Consider the following 20,259-nt stretch of genomic DNA (forward strand, 5'->3'; position numbering starts at 1 on the left):
TCTAAATTTTGACATCATCAAAACCTTTTTAAAAATCAGATCCTATTTTTTCCTTAATCCTCACCTCAGGGCATGTTTTTGATTTTTAGAGAGAGAGGAAAAGGGAGACAAACACCAGTTGGTTGCCTCCTGCATGTGTCTCTACAGGGGATGGAATCCACAACTTACAAATGACTAGGAAACAAACCCACAATCATTTGGTATAGAAGGTAACACTCCAACCAACCGAGCCACCCTCCCAGGGCCAGGCATACATTTTACATGTGTCATTTCATCTTCACAATGCTCCTTGTAGATAGGGCTTTATCAACAAGGTATTTGGGAAGAGTAACAGACACCGGCACCCCTAGCTGCTGATTTCTGGGGCTTCAGAACCTCCACACATCACTGCAACCAGCTGCCTCCTGGATTTAATGACAGGATTAGCAAAAACAAAAGAAGTAAAACTCATTCCTTAGAAATACCATTCACTTTTTTAAAAATATTCTTACTTGAGGATATGCTTACTGATTGGGGGTGGGGGTGGGAGGACGCATTGATGTGAGAGGGAACATCAGTTGGTTGCAATCTGTCCCTTGTGACTGACAATCTGGGATTCAGGACAAAGGGCAGAATTGAAATGTGAAGCTAATGCACTACAATAGGTAGTTCTGGGGTGCTATTTAAGATGAAACCCTAGCTTTTCTGTTTTAATAGTAAGTAATTTTAAGTTAATTTTATCCTTGTCTATTAAAAGCATATTAATTGAAGAAAATTAAGCTGATGAAAATGTTTCTGAAGGAAGGACTTTTTTTTAAAATTCCTTATTGATGTTTTAGAGGGTGGGGAGAGAGAGACATCAATGTGAAAGGGAAACATTGATGTGAACCAGCATTACCTTCAGTGCATGGGAAGATGCTCAACCAACTGAGCAGAAAGACAACTTTTTTATATATATAAAGAGTGGGTTTTAGAGAAAGATGCAAATAAACTACATTTTTATCTATTTAGATTGGTGGGTTGTGGCTTTTTTGTGTTTGTTTGTTTGTTTGTTTTTGTTTAAAACAACACAGATATATTAGCTTTCAGTTCTGGAGGTCAGAAGTCCTGTGTAGGTCTCTGTGGGCCAAAATCAGGCTGTAGAGGAGAAACTACCCTGTTCATTCAGGTTGTTGACATAATTCAGTTCCTTGTAGTGGTGGGACTAAGTTTCTTGCCTTCTTGCTGGCTGTGTTAGCCGAGGGTCATTCCCAGCACCTACAGGCCCCTGCTGTATTCCATTACTGAGGCTTCCCTCATCTTCAAAGCCAGAAACCTTGGGTGGAATCACTTTCATACTTCAAGTCTGCTCCTCCTCCTGTCTCATCTCCAGATGAGTGGGTTTGTTGTTGTTTTCGTTTTGACGGGCAAACTTGCACACACACACCCAGGAGACATATGGTAGTTTCTGGGGACAGTTTTGGTTGTCACAGTGTGAAGAGTAGTGTGCTACTGGCATCTGTTGGGCAGAGGGTGGCGGGATGCTGCTCCTCACCCTAAAGTGCACAAGACAGCCCCACTCTCAGAATGATCCGGCTGAAGGCCAGTACTGCGGAGGAGCAAAACCCCCAGTTTAGAGTTTTGGAAGTACAGTTGTCTTCCCTACATTTGAAACTTACTTTGTTTCCCTTTAAAAAATAATAAAAGCTTGACTTTCCTTCAACAAGGCATGTAAACTGGTATTAAAAAAAACAGAAGTCAGACCATTGTAACGATCCTTATAGACATGCATTTGCAGTGAGTACGTGCTTTAATATGCACCGCATGACAAACTATTTTACTGCACATCATTTTCACTCCACACATTGGTGGCTGCTCATCCTGGTGTGGAAATAGCAGTTCCCAGATGCTCACTTTGTGCTGCGTGCTGAGCTTTCCATCCAGAGTCCAGTTTAAGCCTCCTGCAACCTTGTGGTGTAGGTCAAGTCATTAAGTCATTTTACAAATTAGAAGCCACAATGTTTTGGGAGTTTTTTAAGACTTATTAATTGATTTTTTTAGAGAGAGAGAAACATCAATGTGCCCTGACCCAGGAATCGACTCAGCAACCTTTCAGTGCACAGGACAACGCCCAACCAACAGAATCACACCTGCCAGGGCTAGAAATAAGAGTCATAATGAGATTAAGTGATTTGTCTAAAGTCACGCAACTAGCAAATGACAGAAGGAGGATTCACGCTCTCAGGCCCTAAACTCTTGCATGTTGCATTATGAAGCTTCCTGTGAAAAATGACATCTTTGTCTATGAAGGACTGGAAAATAGCCATAGACCTTGCCAATTAGAGGGAGGTCCTGACCCCCTAGATGAAGGGCCTGTTGTCCATCACACCCCAAGATATTGGCCTGTTTTCTGCAACAACCAGTGGGGCTAACTAGAAGTGTGGATTCCCTTGAGAAAGTATTTTGAAAATTGCATTTTCTTTTTTTAGGCTGTTACAGAAGATAAGTACGAAATACTCCAATCTGTCGATGATGCTGCGATAGTGATAAAAAATACAAAAGAGCCTCCATTGTCCCTGACTATCCACCTGACATCCCCCGTTGTCAGAGAAGAAATGGAGAAAGTATTAGCTGGAGGTAGGGAGGCTCAGAAGGCCAGCAGGACTTTGGAAACTTGGTGTTCCCTCACTACTCAAATGTGCTATTCAGTTTTAGACTCGGTTGATAAAAGGATACTGGTGTAGCTTTGCCCACTTTTACTCTGAGATCACATCTCCTGTTTTGGTACTGGGGAGTTTGATCGAACAGTTGCACTAAAAGTGAGTAGCACTTTTCAGAGGATTGCACCATTTTGGTTTGTCTTAATCCTTGAATGCTATCATGTTACAGTTGGCTTTTCTATTGAGCCATTCTCTTGTGTGGCCTTGAAAAAGTATGTCCAGGGTGATGTTACAGTTTTTTTAAATTACGGGAGACAGCCATATGGCTTCTGCGTAAACATCATGATGGAGTTGTACTAGCAGCTTGTGGTGCAGCAGAACTGAGGGCTTCTTCGTTTGTCTTCCTTCCATTGGCTGCTTTGATCAGCTCAGTAATTGAAATGCAAAGAGCTGATACAAAGTTAAACAGTTGTGTGATTTTTTTCAAAAAACAAAAGCTCAGACACTAATAATGCTTTCACAACTCAGTCCTCCCAGGGCTTCCCTCTTGTGTGAATTTTTTTTAATCACAAACATCACACCACAAATTAAGGGAACAGGCCTTATCCAAATCCCTGATACACACACGGCAGAACTACAAACACACCAGTTTTGCTGCAGCATGGGCTCACACTTAGCACCCTTGTTGCTGTTCTTTGATTACCTTTGGTTCTGATACCTGAATCCAACTACCAAAGCCCTTTTAGTTTATCAGTTTAGGGAAGCTGGACCTTTGACCAACAGGACTCTCTCTGTCAAGGGCTGGGGCTAGGGCAGTCCTGCCTGGTGGGTGGAGGTGGTCCCCTTTGCGGCAGATGCCTTGGGATGGCTGTTGTGGGAAGCAGAGAGGGAGTTCATTTCGACTCCCACCCACCACTGTTTTGTTTTTGTTTTTGTTTTTTTGTAGGGCTTTTTTGTGTATGTGGTTTTTTTCTCTATTGAAAATTTTAATACAGCTAATTTATTGGGAGATACCGGGGAGGAAGCATGGTAACAGTCTATTAGAAGATAGGATCCACCTATCTATTCCCTCCCCTATGGGATTATTCCTTGTAGAGTAACTTCCCACTTGTATTTTCGTTTTTGTTTTTGTTTTTTTTGGAGGGGCCTCCAATTTTTGCAATTTCCTCTCTGGGCAGAGTTGACACACTCAGGCTTCTCCTTCCCTGCGCCAGGGTAGAGATGACTTGAGATTCTGGGAACCTCCACTGCTCTTTAGGAAGCTGCCACATCCCCTTTCCACCTGACAGAAACCCCTTGGTCAAACTGTGCCTTGTCTTCTTATTCCATCCATGAATAGAAACGCTATCAGTCAACGACCCCCCGGACGTCCTGGACAGGCAGAAATGCCTTGCTGCCTTGGCGTCCCTCCGACACGCCAAGTGGTTCCAGGTTTGCATTTTGTTCTTCTATTTGTCTTTTGGTAGAGAATTCCTAAGTTTTAACGTGGCTAACTTGCACTGTAAAGTTTCAGTAATGTTGACCAGTGCCGTGCAGAGTTTAGCACCTGCAGGCATGCAGTTGCTAATGCAGCACGCATAGACCAATTGACAATCCCCCAAGGAGGCTTGTGACTGAGTAGGCGGGTTGCTGCTGCTTTGTGCCAAGAGTAACATTATTATCGTCCACACAGTGGCATCACTGCCAACCACACACTTGATGGTTGTGAATGTTCATCCTTTACCCTGGACAAAGTAGCACCCTGACACTTGTGTTGTTCATGTTTGCCTTGTGTTCTGGTAGGTGCCTTGTGTAAAGAGCCTGTGCTTTGTTCCTCTAGGCCAGAGCCAATGGGCTGAAGTCTTGTGTTATTGTCATCCGGGTCCTGAGGGACCTGTGCACCCGAGTGCCCACCTGGGGTCCTCTAAGAGGATGGGTAAGGCACCTTCTAGCTATGGCCATCTGGGGATTGTGTACCAGGGACCTTCTTCCATAGCCAGGAATATCTTCTGGTATCTGGCTAGAGTGGCCCTTTGGGTATGGCTGATGTGTCCCCATCCTAGCTGCTTGTTTAGCAACTGCTGTATGCCACATTCTGGGTGTAAGGTGAAAGTGAGACCAGGACCCCCATCACTGTTGAGGAGATATACAGCTTAGCCTAGGGAGGGTGCTAGCACATACTGTGACATGCTTGGCTCCATGATGAAGCTGAAGCCTTTGTGGCTACTCTTGGCAAGCAGTCAGCAAATGGGCCTACAGGCCAGTTCTGGCCAGCTGCCTGTTTTACAGCACATACTTAAGGATGTTTTTATAATTTTAAATATAAGTACCTACAAAATAGCTTTAGCTTGGCTTCATGGCCAATGTGGCTGAAAAGATTGAATGTCTGGCCCTTTAAGGAAAAGTTGGCTGAGCCCTGATCTACAAGTCCTATCTTTGGCTTAGCCCTGACTTGTGAACTTGAATGCCTGTGACTTTCCATGCCAACCCCTCCTCACATATACACAGTGACAGCTCCTCAAGCATTGGCCAACCCCCCCCACCCCCCCACCCCTGGACATGGGCTAACTATCCCTCTTGCCTTTCAGCCCCTTGAGCTTCTCTGTGAAAAGTCCATCGGCACAGCCAACAGACCCATGGGTGCTGGCGAGGCCCTGCGGAGAGTGCTGGAGTGCCTGGCGTCAGGCATCGTGATGCCAGGTTGGGGCCTTGTGCTTTGCAAGTTACAGGAAAAGGACAGGGATCAAGGCCCTGAGGCCACTTCCTGGCGGGTCCCCTGACCGGGTTAGGGCAGCAGCAGCTCCATGTCCCCATAGGGCTAAAGCATGTGACTACCCTCTTGCACCATCATATCCAGCCCTGTGCCGGCTCCGCAGCTGTGACTCAGGGCGGATCCGGGGCACTGGTGACCCACTCCCATGTGAGCTCCTTGCTCTGAGACACATGTGGATTATTTCTCTCATGGGCTGGATGCTGAGTGGGTCACCGAGCTCAGCGTGTTTTCCAGAGCTGGGTGTGGATGGGGCGCGGGGGGTAACGCATCTGGTTCCCTCAGCCAGTACAACTCTTCCGAGACACTAAAGGATAATCCTCTGCATATCTTCCTTGTTTCCTGCCTTCAGATGGTTCTGGCATTTATGACCCTTGTGAAAAAGAAGCCACTGATGCTATTGGGCATCTAGACAGACAGCAACGGGAAGATATCACACAGAGTGCGCAGGTATAGTCATCGCCATTGCCACCGTGAGCCCTTACCCAGTCTGTAATCACTGACTTCTAGTTCCATTACTGGGTATTCTCAGGGTCGCCACTGGACAGTAGGCTCAAGTTGGGACTGAAGGCGAAGGGATTGTGCCTGATACAGGGCGCCCCAATCTGGGCTGCTTCTTTCCCCTGGTGCCACGCGTGGTTGTAGCCTGCTCCTCAGCCTGCTCGAGTGTTGTTTTCAGACACCGAGTTCAGTGGGGATATGTGTTTGCTATTTAGATTTTTCCAGGGGTCCTTCCCTTGCAGGCCCACCACGTGGCTCCGTGTGGCAACCAGTCCCCAGATTGGGGTCTCCTGTATTCCTCTTGAGGCGGGTGGTCACAGGCTGGCCTTCCCCCACAGCAAGGCTGGGTCCTGGAAGGCAGGCCCTCCCCTGGCTGTTGGGGGACCCCTTGCTATTTTAGGGGAGACATTAGCAACCCCTCAGCTCCTGCCCCTTCCAGAAGGCATTAGCAAGCGTACACACCTTGGCCAGGCACACAGGGCGGCTGAGTCAGGTTCCTGTTCCTCTTCCCCTTTTCCAGCATGCTCTGCGACTTGCTGCATTTGGACAGCTGCATAAAGTCCTGGGTATGGACCCTCTGCCTTCTAAGATGCCCAAGAAACCAAAGAATGAAAACCCAGTGGACTACACGGGTAAGTCTGCCAAGGGTTCCAGGTTGGGCAGCAGCCTTGTGAGCCCCTCACAGAGCACCAGACTAGTCTCTTAACTACTTCTGTCCTGATCTCTCTCAGTTCAAATCCCCCCCAGTACCACCTACGCCATTACGCCAATGAAACGCCCAATGGAGGAGGATGGAGAGGAAAAGTCTCCCAGCAAAAAGAAGAAGAAGATTCAGAAGAAAGGTACAGGCATTTGTCCCTAGGCCTTTTTTATCCTCCATCTGTCTCCATTTAAGGTTAACCACAACGTAGGGAGACATCTGAATGTTTTCAGACATGTTTAAGACATCTTTAAAATGGTTAAGTATATCATATGGGTACAGAATACAAGTGGGGGGGGTGCCCCTACTGGTGACCCCAGTAGTGGCGTGTACCTGGGAACAGCATAGACAAGGCCTTGTAGCTGCCCAATCTATCATATCCCGTTACAAAAGCCCATATCAGAAGTGATCCCCTCCCCGGTTCAGAACTGACTGATGTTCCAGAGTGATGTTGGTGGTCTTTCTCTAGAGGAGAAGGCAGAGCCTCCCCAGGCTATGAATGCCCTGATGAGGCTGAACCAGCTGAAGCCCGGGCTGCAGTATAAACTGGTTTCCCAGGCGGGGCCGGTCCATGCCCCCATCTTCACCATGTCTGTGGAAGTCGATGGCAGCTCATTCGAGGCCTCCGGACCATCCAAAAAGACTGCCAAGCTGCATGTGGCTGTTAAGGTACGATAGCTGGTGGCATTATCCAACGTATGCTTTTCCTTTAGACAGCAAAAGCACTTTGTTCATCTAGGATTTTTTCATACCTGTCGTCTCCTAGCTGCAAATACTATGAGGCTTAGGGAGGGTATACAAACAATGAAATGGTTAGGTTTTTTAATGTTTGTCAAATCACATGTGGCAAGAATGCCTTTGTCAGCATGGCTGACAGGCAGAAGGTGTCCGCACATGGTTGGGCATGTGGGGGGCTAAAGGAAGCAACACCCTGCAAATTCCTGGGTTCCACCCTCGGAGCTTCTGATTTAGAGTGTCCCAGTGCTGAGCCCCATCCCTCACAGGGGCCTTGCGGATCTCCCTCCCAGGTGTTACAGGACATGGGCTTGCCTACTGGTGCTGAAGGCAGAGACTCCAGTAAGGGGGAGGACTCAGCTGAGGAAACTGAGGCCAAGCCAGCTGTCATGGCCCCTCCACCTGTAGTAGAAGCCGCTTCCACCCCCACTGCTGCCTTTACTGCGGATCCCACTACCGAGGTGAGCCCCTGGTGGGCGCTGGATAGCACAACAGAGTGGTGCAGGCAGCCTTGTGTCCTGTGAACCTGGATGGTTGCTGGTCCTCCTCATTTTCTCGAAAAGGAGTCACCTTCCAGTCTGGGAACCTATAGGGGGAACTGGATGTGAGCCTTTGAGCTACTACCCAGAAGGCTTTGCTGATGTTGACTTAGCACTCAGGGATGTACTGGGGTGACCCTCAGTCAATGATAGGCCATTTCCCAGAAGAGGGTGCAGGTGGAGGTCATCTTATTGCTGGGAAGCTCACAGGTGATTTTCAGAGGTGAGGGGGGTGTGGGCCAGCAGGGTACATGGAGTGGAGGGCTGTGATGCAGTAGTGGCTATTCAGCACGTGTTGGACAGCCCTTGGCTGAGTGTGTTGGGTTTGTGTGTTGTTGTTTTTTTCCTTTTTCCCTGAGAACATAAAACAGCAGGGGCCGATTCTGACCAAACATGGCAAGAACCCCGTCATGGAACTTAATGAGAAGAGGCGTGGCCTCAAGTATGAGCTCATCTCAGAGACTGGCGGCAGCCATGACAAGCGCTTTGTGATGGAGGTGAGTGATCCTGGAGCAGTTCCTGTGGAGGCCTGGGATCTGTGGAGAGTCCCCTTGCCCCAGTGGGAGGTTTTGGATCACCCCTGACACATGTCTGTTCTTTCAGGTTGAGGTAGATGGACAGAAGTTTCAAGGTGCTGGCTCAAATAAAAAGGTGGCAAAAGCACATGCTGCCCTTGCTGCGCTAGAAAAGCTATTCCCTGATGCCCCTCTCTCCCTGGAAGCCAATAAGAAGAAGAGAGCACCTGTGCCTGTCAGAGGTGGACTGAAATTTGCTGCTAAGGTAACAACTGGCTGCCCCTGCCATCTCTTCAGCTTGGCATGAATTCTTCTGTGATCTGAAAATGAGGCAAATGTAACTTGTCTGTTCTTTCCTGTCCAGCCACATAACCCTGGTTTTGGCATGGGAGGCCCCATGCACAACGAAGTGCCCCCACCCCCAAACCTTCGAGGGCGGGGAAGAGGAGGGAGCATCCGTGGTCGGGGTAGAGGAAGAGGATTTGGTGGCGCCAACCATGGAAACTACATGAATGCTGGTGAGGAACCTTGTCCCATACCCGTGGGCCTGTCTTGCTCTCTCGGGTGTGTGGGGCCCCTAGGGTTGAGCTGAGATGCTGGGTGAGGCAGATGCAGAAGGAGACCCGCCTCCAGCCCTGATAACCCTGTTGGTTCCTTTCTAGGCGCTGGGTATGGCAGCTATGGGTATGGAGGCAACTCAGCAACAGCTGGCTACAGTAAGTGTGTATTTCTCTTGGTCTGAGTTTGGGAAGAAGCTGCAGTGTAGCTCCCATGCCTGAGTTAGGTCAGGGTGGCCCACGCCCATCCTTGGTGATTAGATCAGGTGGTCCTCAAGGCCCCCACCCTCCCCATCCTGCAAAAGTGGGATTTACTCTGTAAATGTTAACACACACACTGTATGACTTGAAAGTACCTTAAAAGTAAAAAATTTTAAATTTCTCTGCTTTAAGCCATGTGAACGAAGCACCAATCTGTGAATATACTTTTCCTGACAATGCACAGCTCTTGTCTTGAGAAGGAGCCTTCATTGGGGGGTTACAGGAGCAGAGAAATCTAAAACATGAATTTCAAATGTGGCGCTCTGTGCCATTTTTCAAAAGAATTCTAATTTTTTTTCTCTGCTCTGTCTCCCCCTTTTGTAGGTGACTTTTTCACAGACTGCTACGGCTATCATGATTTTGGGTCTTCCTAGAGCATCTAAAAGTATTGCACACAAAATCAACTTTTTACTCCAATTTTCTCGAACTCCAAAACCTAAAGTGTCCGTGCTGTGCCCCTGTGCTTCACTGGGTTTCTCAACCGTGGCTTGTCACCGCAGCTTGTCTGAAACTCTTAGCCTGCAGAATTTAAGACAATGGCAGTTTTTATCGTGATTTGCCTTTGAACTTGGTCATATTGAAGTTAACAATAAGTGGAAAACAATTTTCAGAGAATGCATTTTTTGTGCAGAATTGCACAGAATTCTAGAGCCAGCGTTGGTCAGCATCAAGGCAAAAGCCCACCTTTGCTTTTTATGGAAAGCATTACTTTATTTAAGAGACAGATAATGATGCATTTTAATCTACCTTTGTCTTAATTTACAGCAGGTTTTGTATGAATTTTTAACCTTTTAACAAATTCCCAAATCTGGTTGATGCCTTTGATAGTGCTGAAAACTATTTCACCACATCTGAATCCAGAGCAACCGACTTTTTTTTCTTTTCTTTCTTTCTTTCTTCTTTTTTTTTTTATAAGCATGTAAAACAATGGGAACATTGGGGAATTGTATATTGTGCAAAGTTAACCTTTCCTGCCTCTTGTAAATGCTCTGGTGGGTGATTGGGGATGCGACATTCTGTGGCTGGTTTAGCTAGAGGTGAACTCTCAAAGGTATCAAAACTGTGCTTCCATCATTTAGTGCAAGAAATAGACAGGCTTAAGGGATCAATAATGCAGAATTTTGCAAGTCCTGATTACAGTTGCAAATGAATGGAATTCTAGAATTTTCTTAAATGGAGTTTTAAAAATAATCAAACGGAAAGAGCCTAATGTGTAGCTCAATTCTCCGGTGAAAATTTTACCTCAGTAGGGCCTGCACTGCTGGGCGCACAGCTGCGACAAGCCCTGGAAGCTTCCACCCTTCTTACCTTAACGTACAGGCTTGAAGTTGTGGCTTCTCCCTGTGTGGAGAGGCACACAGAGGCGGTCGGGCTCTTTACTCAGGCCCCCATTTCCTGGTGGGAGTCCCTGGAAACAAATCTGGTTTTATCTCTGGTCAGCAGTTCTTTTTTGCAGCAAAGCCTGCCTGTGTTGACTTGCAAGATTTTGCGTTTATTCAGGCAAAAACTGGTCAAAACGGTTACTGCATAATTTGTTCCCAGAGGTTTGAAACATTCAGTGAAACTTTTTAAAACTTTGCATGATGTATTTTTTTTTTAGAAAGTTAATTGTTTGAGAATAATGTCTTTTTATACCAGGAAATAGTTATCCTGAATGACGTTGAAAACTTCCCCTCTCCTTTTTTTTTTTTTTTAAATCAATACATGTTAAAGTAACAAGCCCTAACTACTTGGCGTCTTCATTCATTCCTGTGCTTGTGGAGGGGGTGAGGAGGCAGGCACTCAGTGTAGCCCGAGGGTCAGCTGATGTGACAGAGTTCTAAGGGGGGACTTGAAGAGGACCTCCTGTCCTGGCCTCCTTGTGTTTGCTCTCTTGCATTGTGGGACACATCCTTGTCCTTGGCTTTGTGATGGGGGTGTTGGTATAGGGTGGAGACTGCCCACCTGAAGAAAATAAACCCATAGCAGAGATCAGTTCTATCTAAATTGCTGTTCAAACAACCCAAGGCACACCACTGTGGGGTGCACATCTTCAGTGGGTGGAAGGCTGGTGAGGACTCCCAAATTCACCCAAAAGATGAGAGACCCTTACATGGAACGGGACAGGTTGCGTGGCAGCGTCCCCTCCCTCTCCTACCTACACTGGGCATAGCCAGGCTGACCAAGCACCAGCCTCAACCATCTGTGGACAGAGGCAGAACTAACCAGCAAAAGCACACCCAGGCCTACCTGCTCTAGGAACCCAGGAGCTCCACTGCCCCTGCGGGAGCACTGGACACTGCCCAGCCAGATGGACAGCAACCCACAGGACCCATCTTCTCCCTGTTCCCCGCGCCTTAGCTGATCCATCTCCCACAGGTCCACTTGAGTGTCTTTTGGGAGCCATATCTTGACAAACAGTGTTCTGGGGGATCCTTGCCTAATGACCAGAAGTCGGGGAGCTCTCTGTGACATTCTCTGCCCTTGAGCCTGAGAATGTGGCGGCTTGCTGCACGCTTTTCAGTCCTGCTGCTCAGTCCTGCCTGAGCCCAGCAGCTGTGCTGGGAACAATGAGGTGCCCTCTGGGGGACCACTTGGATCTTCTGGTCCCAGCCTTAGTCTTCTTTCACCTGGAGGCTGTGGAATTGCTCCTAAGTCATGTGTTTGCATAAGTACCATCGGAGGAGTCCCAGGACATTTGGCTTAAGTTTCCATTCCTGGTTCTTCTGGAACTAGGTCAGAGCAGTTTTTCTTCCAAGAATGACACCAATGTCAGGGACCTCGTTAAAGAGCATTTCCTAGGGTCACCCAAGCCTGTGACTGCCAAGCCTCTTCCCAGCACAGCAGGGGAGGGCTGGTTGCTTCTCTGGGCTTTGCTTTTCCTGTCATCGTTGGGGACATCTGGGTAGCAGTCAGCTAGTTGTGAATGTCATCCTGCACTCGGAGCCCATCTCATTGTAACGTTGACATCCGCTGCAAAAGCTGCTCTCAGCGTGCTGCCGTGCCGCTGCTTGGCAAAGATCCATTGTCATCAGCTAATGGGTGAGTGGAGCTGAAGGCTGGGCCAGCCCAGACCAGGCTGCTTTAGGGACTGGAGCTGCTGCTCCTTGCTCTCCTGCCTCTCACTCTGCCCCCACCTGAGCAGCAGGCTCCTGGGTCAGCCTTCAGGACCCACAGCTTCGACCTTCCCTCCCTACCCCTCTGTTCCCACTCCGATAACCTGAGCCTCCACCTGACTGGATGCCTTCCTGTTTAGGTCAGTTCTACAGCAATGGAGGGCATTCTGGGAATGCTGGCAGTGGCGGCGGCGGGGGCGGTGGTGGCTCCTCCGGCTACGGCTCCTACTACCAAGGTGACAACTACAGCTCCCCAGTGCCCCCGAAACATGCCGGGAAGAAACAGCCACACGGGGGCCAGCAGAAACCCTCCTACGGCTCAGGCTACCAGCCCCACCCAGGCCAGCAGCAGTCCTACAACCAGAGCCAGTACAGCAACTATGGCCCCCCGCAGGGCAAGCAGAAAGGCTATAGTCACGGCCAAGGCAACTACTACTCCAACTCCTACAGCTCCCCCGGGGGCGGGGGCGGCTCCGACTACAGCTACGAGAGCAAATTCAGTGAGTTGGCATCCAGTCCCCCAAAAGCTCAACACTGTCCCACCTCTGGCTGGGGGCTGGAAGGAAGTTGGAGACATTGGCCTCAGGGTGGGCATTGGGACAGACTTGGAGGCAGCGGCCCCCAGGCTAAAGCCCCTGAGGCTGTGGGTTGAGACTGGGGCACAGGGTGGAGCCTGAGTCTGGGCCAGCCACTTCGAGGTGACCTGTGGAGCATCCAGCCCCTATAAGAGCGTGAGTAACTCTGTGCTCCATCTCTCCCTCCACCTCATGTACAGAACCGGTGGGCTGCACTGTGTCAGTGGCCCCATTGGGAAAGGGTAGGAGTACCGTAGTTTGTGATGGGACACCCAGTAGCAGGGGCCAGGACTTGGGCTAGCTCTGCAATTACTGAACTGCTGGGAAACAGGTTGGAGGAGCAGGTGGGAAAGTGGGATGGAACTTGGCTTCAGAATGTGGTGATCAGGACAATCCAGGGCATGGTGACCTTGTGGGATTCCAGCCAGCCCCAAGCAGTTCATGGTGAGACTGACCTGTGCCAAATCTAAGCAGTCAAGACGGGAATTTGCAAGAGTCCAGGGTCTTGGCCAAAGGTCTGCCACATCCAGGGCTGCAGCACAAGGCCCTTTAACCACACTGTCTTCTCTTTCCCAGACTACAGTGGTAGCGGAGGCCGAAGCGGCGGGAACAGCTACGGCTCAGGCGGGTCGTCGTACAACCCAGGGTCACATGGGGGCTACGGAGGAGGTTCTGGGGGCGGCTCCTCGTACCAAGGCAAACAAGGTGGGCCTGGAGCAGCAGGTGGCATAGCATGGGGAGGGGGGTCCTCACAGAGGCAGAGGCTGTGAGGGTGGGTGTGGCCTGGCTTGGGCAGATAGCCTGGGCGGGGCCACAGTGACAGCTGCCTTTTGGCTTCTGTGTGGGGCAGGAACAGAAAGCAGGAGACGGGGCATATGGGGCTCTATGCAAGCACCAACGTAGGCATGCCTTTAGTTTCTTGGCTTTTAGAACCAGGGGTCCAGGAATTAAACCCTAAATTTTGCCACCTCCATGAAGAAATGCTGGCAATACGGAGAGCCACACAAGAGCCTGGTGCTTAGCCCCAGTTAGAGCTTCCACTGCTGACACCTCTGTGACTGGGCTGATCCCCACCCCCTCTTTCACTCAGGAGGCTACTCATCACAATCGAACTACAACTCCCCGGGGTCCAGCCAGAATTACTGCGGCCCTCCCAGCTCTTACCAGTCATCACAGGGAGGCTACGGCAGGAACGCAGACCACAGCATGAACTACCAGTACAGATAAAGCCCTGAGGGTGAAGATTTGTACCTTCTGCACTTACCCCTCCTCGTTGTAAGATTCAGTTTTATGCATCACAGTTAACATGTCTGCGGCCCCTCTGGGTCCTCTTGCCCTACCCTGTCCACGTTGCTGTGTTGTGAGGTGCAGCTGGTCACTTTGTGACCCGTTCTGTGACCCATATTTAGCCGTGTTTGGGACTCCACATCTTCAGTGGTTTGTTAGTTGCCATTACAACTTTGTCAGAGTAGAGTTTTCTGAGTTCTTACAGTTCAGTATCCCTCTGTCTATTTACAATTGGTGTTAGTGTTAACTCAGTTTGTCTTGAAATAGTTACAGAAGGGATACCTCATCTGTTAATGCTTTTGTGAAGTGAGTTAAACGAGCTTTCTGTATTTTAATGCTTTAGTGTTTCAGTTTTATAAGTGAAGATTTTATTTTAAAAAACAGTGGGATAGAGTGGGGGTTTTGTATGTCTGGATCATTCAGGCAGTACATTTGAATTCAACTGAATGTAGACAAATAAAAAAAGAAAAAAAAACTGCGCTGTTGTAGGCCTGGGTGTCTGACCCTCCATGAGTGCAGTGGACAGGTTTAGGTTCCTCCGCTCTGTTTCCAGCACTGGAAAGTGGAGTGCATGTGGCAGGATGGTCCCTGTTCACCAAAGAGGGTATAGTGGCTACCTCCAGGCTTATGACATCTTGACTGAGTTGGTCAGGGCCAGCAACCAGTTAGCTAGAATCTTGTAGCCCCTATGTCCCAGCGAACTCCACAGCCACGAGTGTCTGCATAGCAGCCTAGCGGCCCATGCTCCCACAATTGAGCATGCTTTGTTTTATGCTCCATGAATTCTGGATGTAGTGTAAGTGCAATTTGAAGTCACCATGGATTAAGTTTGGTACATAGAACCTAATTTGAAAAAGCCTGGTTGAAATTTGACTGAGGCACCCCCAGATGGAACCATCTATTTGGGGTGGCGTTCTGTGGCACCCCTACTGAGAATTTCACAGCGCACACAGGTGGGCTTTTCAGTGGGTTTCTCTGGAGTACTGTTCTCAATCGCAGGCAGTTTTGTAGTGCTTGGGAGACATTGTCACATAGTGGTTAGAAGCCAATGCTGCAGAACATTCTACACTTAGACATCAGTGTGGAGGTGGAGGAAACCTCCCCTGAGCAGCCCTTCTCAACTCGGGGTGGCTTGTCTGGGAAGAGCCCTGTGGGCAGACAGGGCCTGACTGCCCTCTGCAGGGACTCCTGTCGACTTGCTGCCTCTTCACCCTCTCAGACTCTGGCACTGTTCACGGCCTAAGCTCTTTGTCCTCCCGTGCTTGTTAACCATGGCTACTGGGAGAAGTGCAACCCATTCTTGATGCAGGATTACTCAGCCGGGGCAGAAACTCCAGTGTGCCTTCAAAGGATGAAGACTTGCTTTCTTGGAGAGGTGATAAAAGGTATTCTGCATTAAAAAAGAAAACATTGGGAAATGTTTGCCCTCTGCTGCAGCAGAGGAGGTCCTAGATACCAAGAGGTCCAGGTCGGGGAGAGGGGCCCTGTGAAGTCCATCAAGAGGTGGCCAACTGTGAATATTTTGGTCAGCCTGAAATGCCTAAAGTATGTGTACGAGTGGAGAGAGGAGACAGGCTTGAGGGTGGATACCCACCCCAGCTCCTCTCCCAGACGTGTGCAGGGGCTGGGATAAAGACCCATGTGACATCTTTGGGACCTTGTGTTTGTGATGACAGGATACAGGCTTTGGACAGAGTCTACATCACTCAGAAATCCAAAGGGAGGAGCCCCTTGGCCCCAACTGCCAAATGCCTTCAAACTCCGGACCTTTCTTGTCAACACAGGTCTCCTCACATTGGTCTCCCAAACAGAGACCACTACCATATTCCAATGTATGAATATGAGTCTGTGTCTCAAATCTTCCTCTTTCTTAGACACAAATCATTGGAATTAGTGCCCACTCTAGTCCAGGATGATACTATTTCAAGATCCTTGTATCTACAGAGACCCTGTACCTACAGTCAGTCACATTCACAGGCGTCAGTGGTTAGGATTGGACATATCTTTTGGGAGACACTTTGCAGCCCACAATAGGGTTGGGTGAAGGTCTCACCCACTGGGCTGCTGGCACAACCCTGGGAGCTTCAGCTACAGCCAGGATCACCATGGTCAGGTCTGGACAACACTGAGCCAGCAGCAGCATTGCAACACAGTGGGTATCTGTCCTGAGGGGACAGCTCATGAGTCCAGATCCCTTGGCACCTTAATGCGACTTGGGGACCTCATTGGTGCTGATAGCCCAGTGATGCCTGAGGCCAACTGCAATATCCCAGCCCTCAGGACCTGCTACTCCAGGAGGCTGGGCTCAGGAAGATGTGAACCCAACTTAAGCATGAAGGCCTTGCTGGGACATCACCCACTCAAAGCTGACCAAGGCCTTCCCAGGCCTGTTGCCCTCCAAGCCCAGGAAGCCAGCCTAGAGAAGGCCCTCACTGAGCTGCTGCTCCAACTCATCAGTCAGGGCCATAGTGGGCAACAGACTTGGCCTATGGGTGAGATGCTTTGACCCATATATTGCTGGAGGACAGTGTCATGCATCTTTCAGTCACCAGCAAAGATCACCAGGAACATAAGCAGGAAGGACCAGCAACCCACATGCTTATTCAGCGAGTTGATCAGACAGGGTGCTTGGTGAATAGACTGGGGGGGCGGGGGTGTCAGTGCTCTGGGACTGGACAAAACACTCCAGAGGGCTCAGGAAAGGAGACCAAACCACTGGTGGGACAGATGGACACGGGTATGGTGGGCCAACGTGTTTTAAGGGAGGTGGGGGGGGAGGGGCTTTCCAAAATTTTGGATTGATGGCATGGGGGTTGGTGGGGATTGGTGACTTGGGACCAAAGGGGACCTCTGAGTAGTAATAGGATACAGATCCAGGATTCCTCCTCTCTAGATTGGCAGTCACTGGGCCTCATGTCCCTCTGGGCTAGGTTCCAGTCTGACCTGAAAGTTACCACCTAGCTGCCCAACTACCCTGGCAGAGCATTTGGCTCCCTTGGCCCGTTGACCATTCTTGTGTGGTCAGGAGGGACTGCTCTGGCCCTGAGGCCTGGCCCTGTACAGCTGGGCTGTCTGCTGAGATTCAGTCTCCTGATGTGAGCCCCATGCTGGCTGTGTGCTCTTTGCTGCAAGCCTTTTTGGCCCAGATGCTTATTTTAACCCATTCCGGAATAAATGGAAACTTACTGTGTTCATTGTTTGATTCACTCAACATGTGTTTATTGGATGTTGGTTTATGGATCACTCCTGCACTGGGTACTGGAACTTCGGTGGCAGAGTTGGTCCCTGCCCTCATGGTGCTTCTAGGCACCAAGAAGACCCTGTTCCATATGGGCAGGAAGGGTCAGGGAAGGCTTTTTGTGTTTCAAGTGAGACAGGATGCTTGAACTGAGACCATGGGTGTGTGGGGGAGGGATTTATACCAGTTGATTTTAATCCTGTCAATTTCTATTGCAAAGGTTAGGGCGTTTCTTATCTCCATTCCAGGGAGTAAAGATTATGTAGCTTAATCATGATTGTAGTTAAAGTGATTAAATACCCGCCTGGCACTTAGTTAAGGGGTTTTATCCCCTCTCTAACTTCAGGGAAAAATCCCTACCTGGGGAAACAACCTTTCTCGGAGAGGTGACCTTGGTTAAACCACATAGCGCTAAGGGGAGCAACATCAAGAACAGTATACGCCAGGTCCCTTGAAACATTTGCTGTGCAGATGTTTCTTTCCTGCAGCAACTGTGTCAAGCAGCAAGGATGGACCGGCCTCTGACAAGGTGGGTGAAGCTTTTTGATTGCAAAAAGATAGAAATGTTGCTAGGTTAGCGAGGGGCACCCAGTGCAATCCCTTGCCAGCCAGCCAGAGGAATTCTCACCTTTATCCTGACAATAATTGAGAGCTATGGAAGGATTCTGAACTGGGAAGACCCCCAGGTTAAGTCAAGCTTCAGAGTAGTCCTTTTGACTTGGACAGAGAATAGGTGTGTGGGAGAAGTGAGAATGAGGGCAACAGACCAGGAATGAGGCTTGAGTTCTGGAACATCCAAGCTGTGAGTTTCAGGGGGACTTAGTTGGCAGAGTCCACTGGACTCGGTAAAGGAAGAGCTCACAGACCCAAGATAGGTTAAAACAATGCCCCAGACTAGCAGAATGGCCTGGCAAGGGAGGGGCATTGCCTCGCCTCGGGGATATAGGGAAGGGAGGGGCCCAGGCTCCCGGTTCTTCCCCTCACTGTGGGGGGAGGGGGACACACGCAGGAATGGCTAGGGCGTGGCCGCAAGGTCATTACCCAAAGGTTCCAGGTCCTGTCCGTGGTCTTCCCATTGTCTCCCAAGAAGCTGACACCTAAACTGAGCCTCTTGGCAGCTGGGTTTGGGGAGGGGGCGGGGAAAAACATCAGTTGTGCCCCCCACCCCCAGATGGATAAACCTGGGACCGCTGTTTGAACGTTAGCGGTATCTGAAAAGCCCATTTCAGAGTTCAGGGATTCTGCATTCCATGTCCAGAAATCTAACTCCTGCATTTATGAGTCCTGGGACATCAAAGTACCCGCTTCTTAAGTCCAACCACCTAGTACCCAATTTGAGGGACTCCTCGGGGAAGAAATTGGGGGATCTGAGAGCCCCTATAATCCTGATTATGCATCTGTGATGATGCGCGGGCCTCCTCTTGGGCGCGAAAACCAGCCATAGCCCCACTTCTGCAAACACACCCCTAGTCCCGCGTGGTACACACCACCCGCCTCTTCCATGCCCAATCAACAGCCCCAGTCCCAATAGAAGCCTTCCACAGGCCCTGCCCAGTGACGCCCCCTCTGTGTCATCACAAGCAATTTTAATAGGACCTTTCCTAGGCCCCGCCCTGCCACTTTCCCATAGGGTGGTCACAGTCACCGCTTGTTTTTTTGAACTGTTTTCCTGAAATGTTGCAGATCAGTTATGGACGGAACAGCGACCAAGGAAAACTCCCTCTGTACTCCTTCTGACCACAGCAGCTGTATGGACGCAGCTGCAGCTTCCACAAGGGCCATGAGCACAGCTTCTAATAGGGCGCCTTCGCATGCTCCACCCCGATCTAGGCCGCTTTCCTGGTCTCCAAGCAACGTGCAGGCGCTGTCCAGCGTGCTGAAGTCTCCTTCCCGGCACTTCCTCAAGGGGAGACCTCAGGGCACCCCTAGCCCTCCCCCACTGAACGGCACAGAAACCTCGATGCCACTGAACCTCGGCTACACCCCACTTCCACACCCTACTTTACCTCTTGGTGATAGAAAGAGATCGCCTCGCTCCACATCCCACCCTTCTAGCTCAGATAAAAGCCAAAGTTCTCAGAGCAAACTAGAGGACTTGGGGGACCTCTCTTTTGACCTCCAGCCCCTCATCTGCTCCTTCCCTCATTCCCTCCAGCCACACTAACCTACCCCATGCGCCACAAACCATCCAGGCACATTCCCACCGCGAGGACTTTGCTCATTATTTCCACTGCGTGAATGCTCTTAGTTCCCATCATGGATCCTTTCTCATGTCTTTCAGGCCTTAAATGTCATCATTTCAGTGAGTCTGATCCTGACCATTCTATTTTTTTTTTATTTTAAGAAAAATTTTTTAATATACTTTATTGATTTTTTACAGAGAGGAAGGGAGAGGGATAGAGAGTTAGAAACATTGATGAGAGAGAAACATCGATCAGCTGCCTCCTGAACACTTCCTACTGGGGATGTGCCTGCAACCAAGGTACATGCCTTGACCGGAATCGAACCTGGGACTCTTGAGTCCTCAGGCTGACGCTTTATCCACTGAGTCAAGCTGGTTAGGGCTTAAGAAATTTTTAAAATTATTTTTTATTGCCCTAGCTGGTTTGCTGAGTGGTTCGAGCATTGGCCTGTGAACTGAACGGTCCCAGATTTGATTCTGGTTAAAGGTACTTGCCTGGATTGTAGGCTTGATCCCCAGTAGGGGGCATGCAGGAAGTAGCCAATGTACATGCCCTTAACTGGAATCGAACCTGGGACCCTTGAGTCTGCAGGCCAACGCTCTATCCACTGAGCCAAACCAGTTAGGGCAATAAGTATATTTTTAAAAAATTTTTTTTGTTGATTTCAGAGAGGGAGGGAGAGAGAGAAACATCAATGATGAGAGCG

At 49.4% G+C, this 20,259-nt stretch overlaps 1 protein-coding gene across 4 annotated transcripts in view; it reads left to right on the forward strand.

Annotated features, from left to right (window-relative positions):
• The window catches only part of ILF3 (interleukin enhancer binding factor 3), a 20,414-nt gene extending 3,090 nt beyond the window's left edge, over positions 1-17,324 (forward strand). The window contains exons 4-19 of one of the 4 annotated variants that reach the window (XM_006765771.2): positions 2,448-2,595; positions 3,958-4,049; positions 4,438-4,533; positions 5,186-5,297; positions 5,720-5,817; positions 6,389-6,500; positions 6,600-6,710; positions 7,038-7,237; positions 7,597-7,764; positions 8,214-8,339; positions 8,446-8,622; positions 8,722-8,875; positions 9,020-9,073; positions 12,411-12,770; positions 13,422-13,550; positions 13,936-17,324. In XM_006765771.2, the coding sequence (XP_006765834.1) occupies positions 2,448-2,595; positions 3,958-4,049; positions 4,438-4,533; positions 5,186-5,297; positions 5,720-5,817; positions 6,389-6,500; positions 6,600-6,710; positions 7,038-7,237; positions 7,597-7,764; positions 8,214-8,339; positions 8,446-8,622; positions 8,722-8,875; positions 9,020-9,073; positions 12,411-12,770; positions 13,422-13,550; positions 13,936-14,072 (2,274 nt within the window). In that variant the 3' untranslated portion in view covers positions 14,073-17,324. Of the gene's footprint in view, positions 1-2,447; positions 2,596-3,957; positions 4,050-4,437; positions 4,534-5,185; positions 5,298-5,719; positions 5,818-6,388; positions 6,501-6,599; positions 6,711-7,037; positions 7,238-7,596; positions 7,765-8,213; positions 8,340-8,445; positions 8,623-8,721; positions 8,876-9,019; positions 9,074-9,499; positions 11,147-12,410; positions 12,771-13,421; positions 13,551-13,935 lie in introns of those variants that run through there. The other 3 variants (XM_015565333.1, XM_015565334.1, XM_006765772.2) reach the window with 3 other exon arrangements.
• Positions 17,325-20,259: the final 2,935 nt, after the last annotated feature.

The sequence above is a fragment of the Myotis davidii genome, unplaced genomic scaffold, assembly GCF_000327345.1.
Source record: "Myotis davidii unplaced genomic scaffold, ASM32734v1 scaffold1439, whole genome shotgun sequence".
Taxonomy (NCBI): domain Eukaryota; kingdom Metazoa; phylum Chordata; class Mammalia; order Chiroptera; family Vespertilionidae; genus Myotis; species Myotis davidii.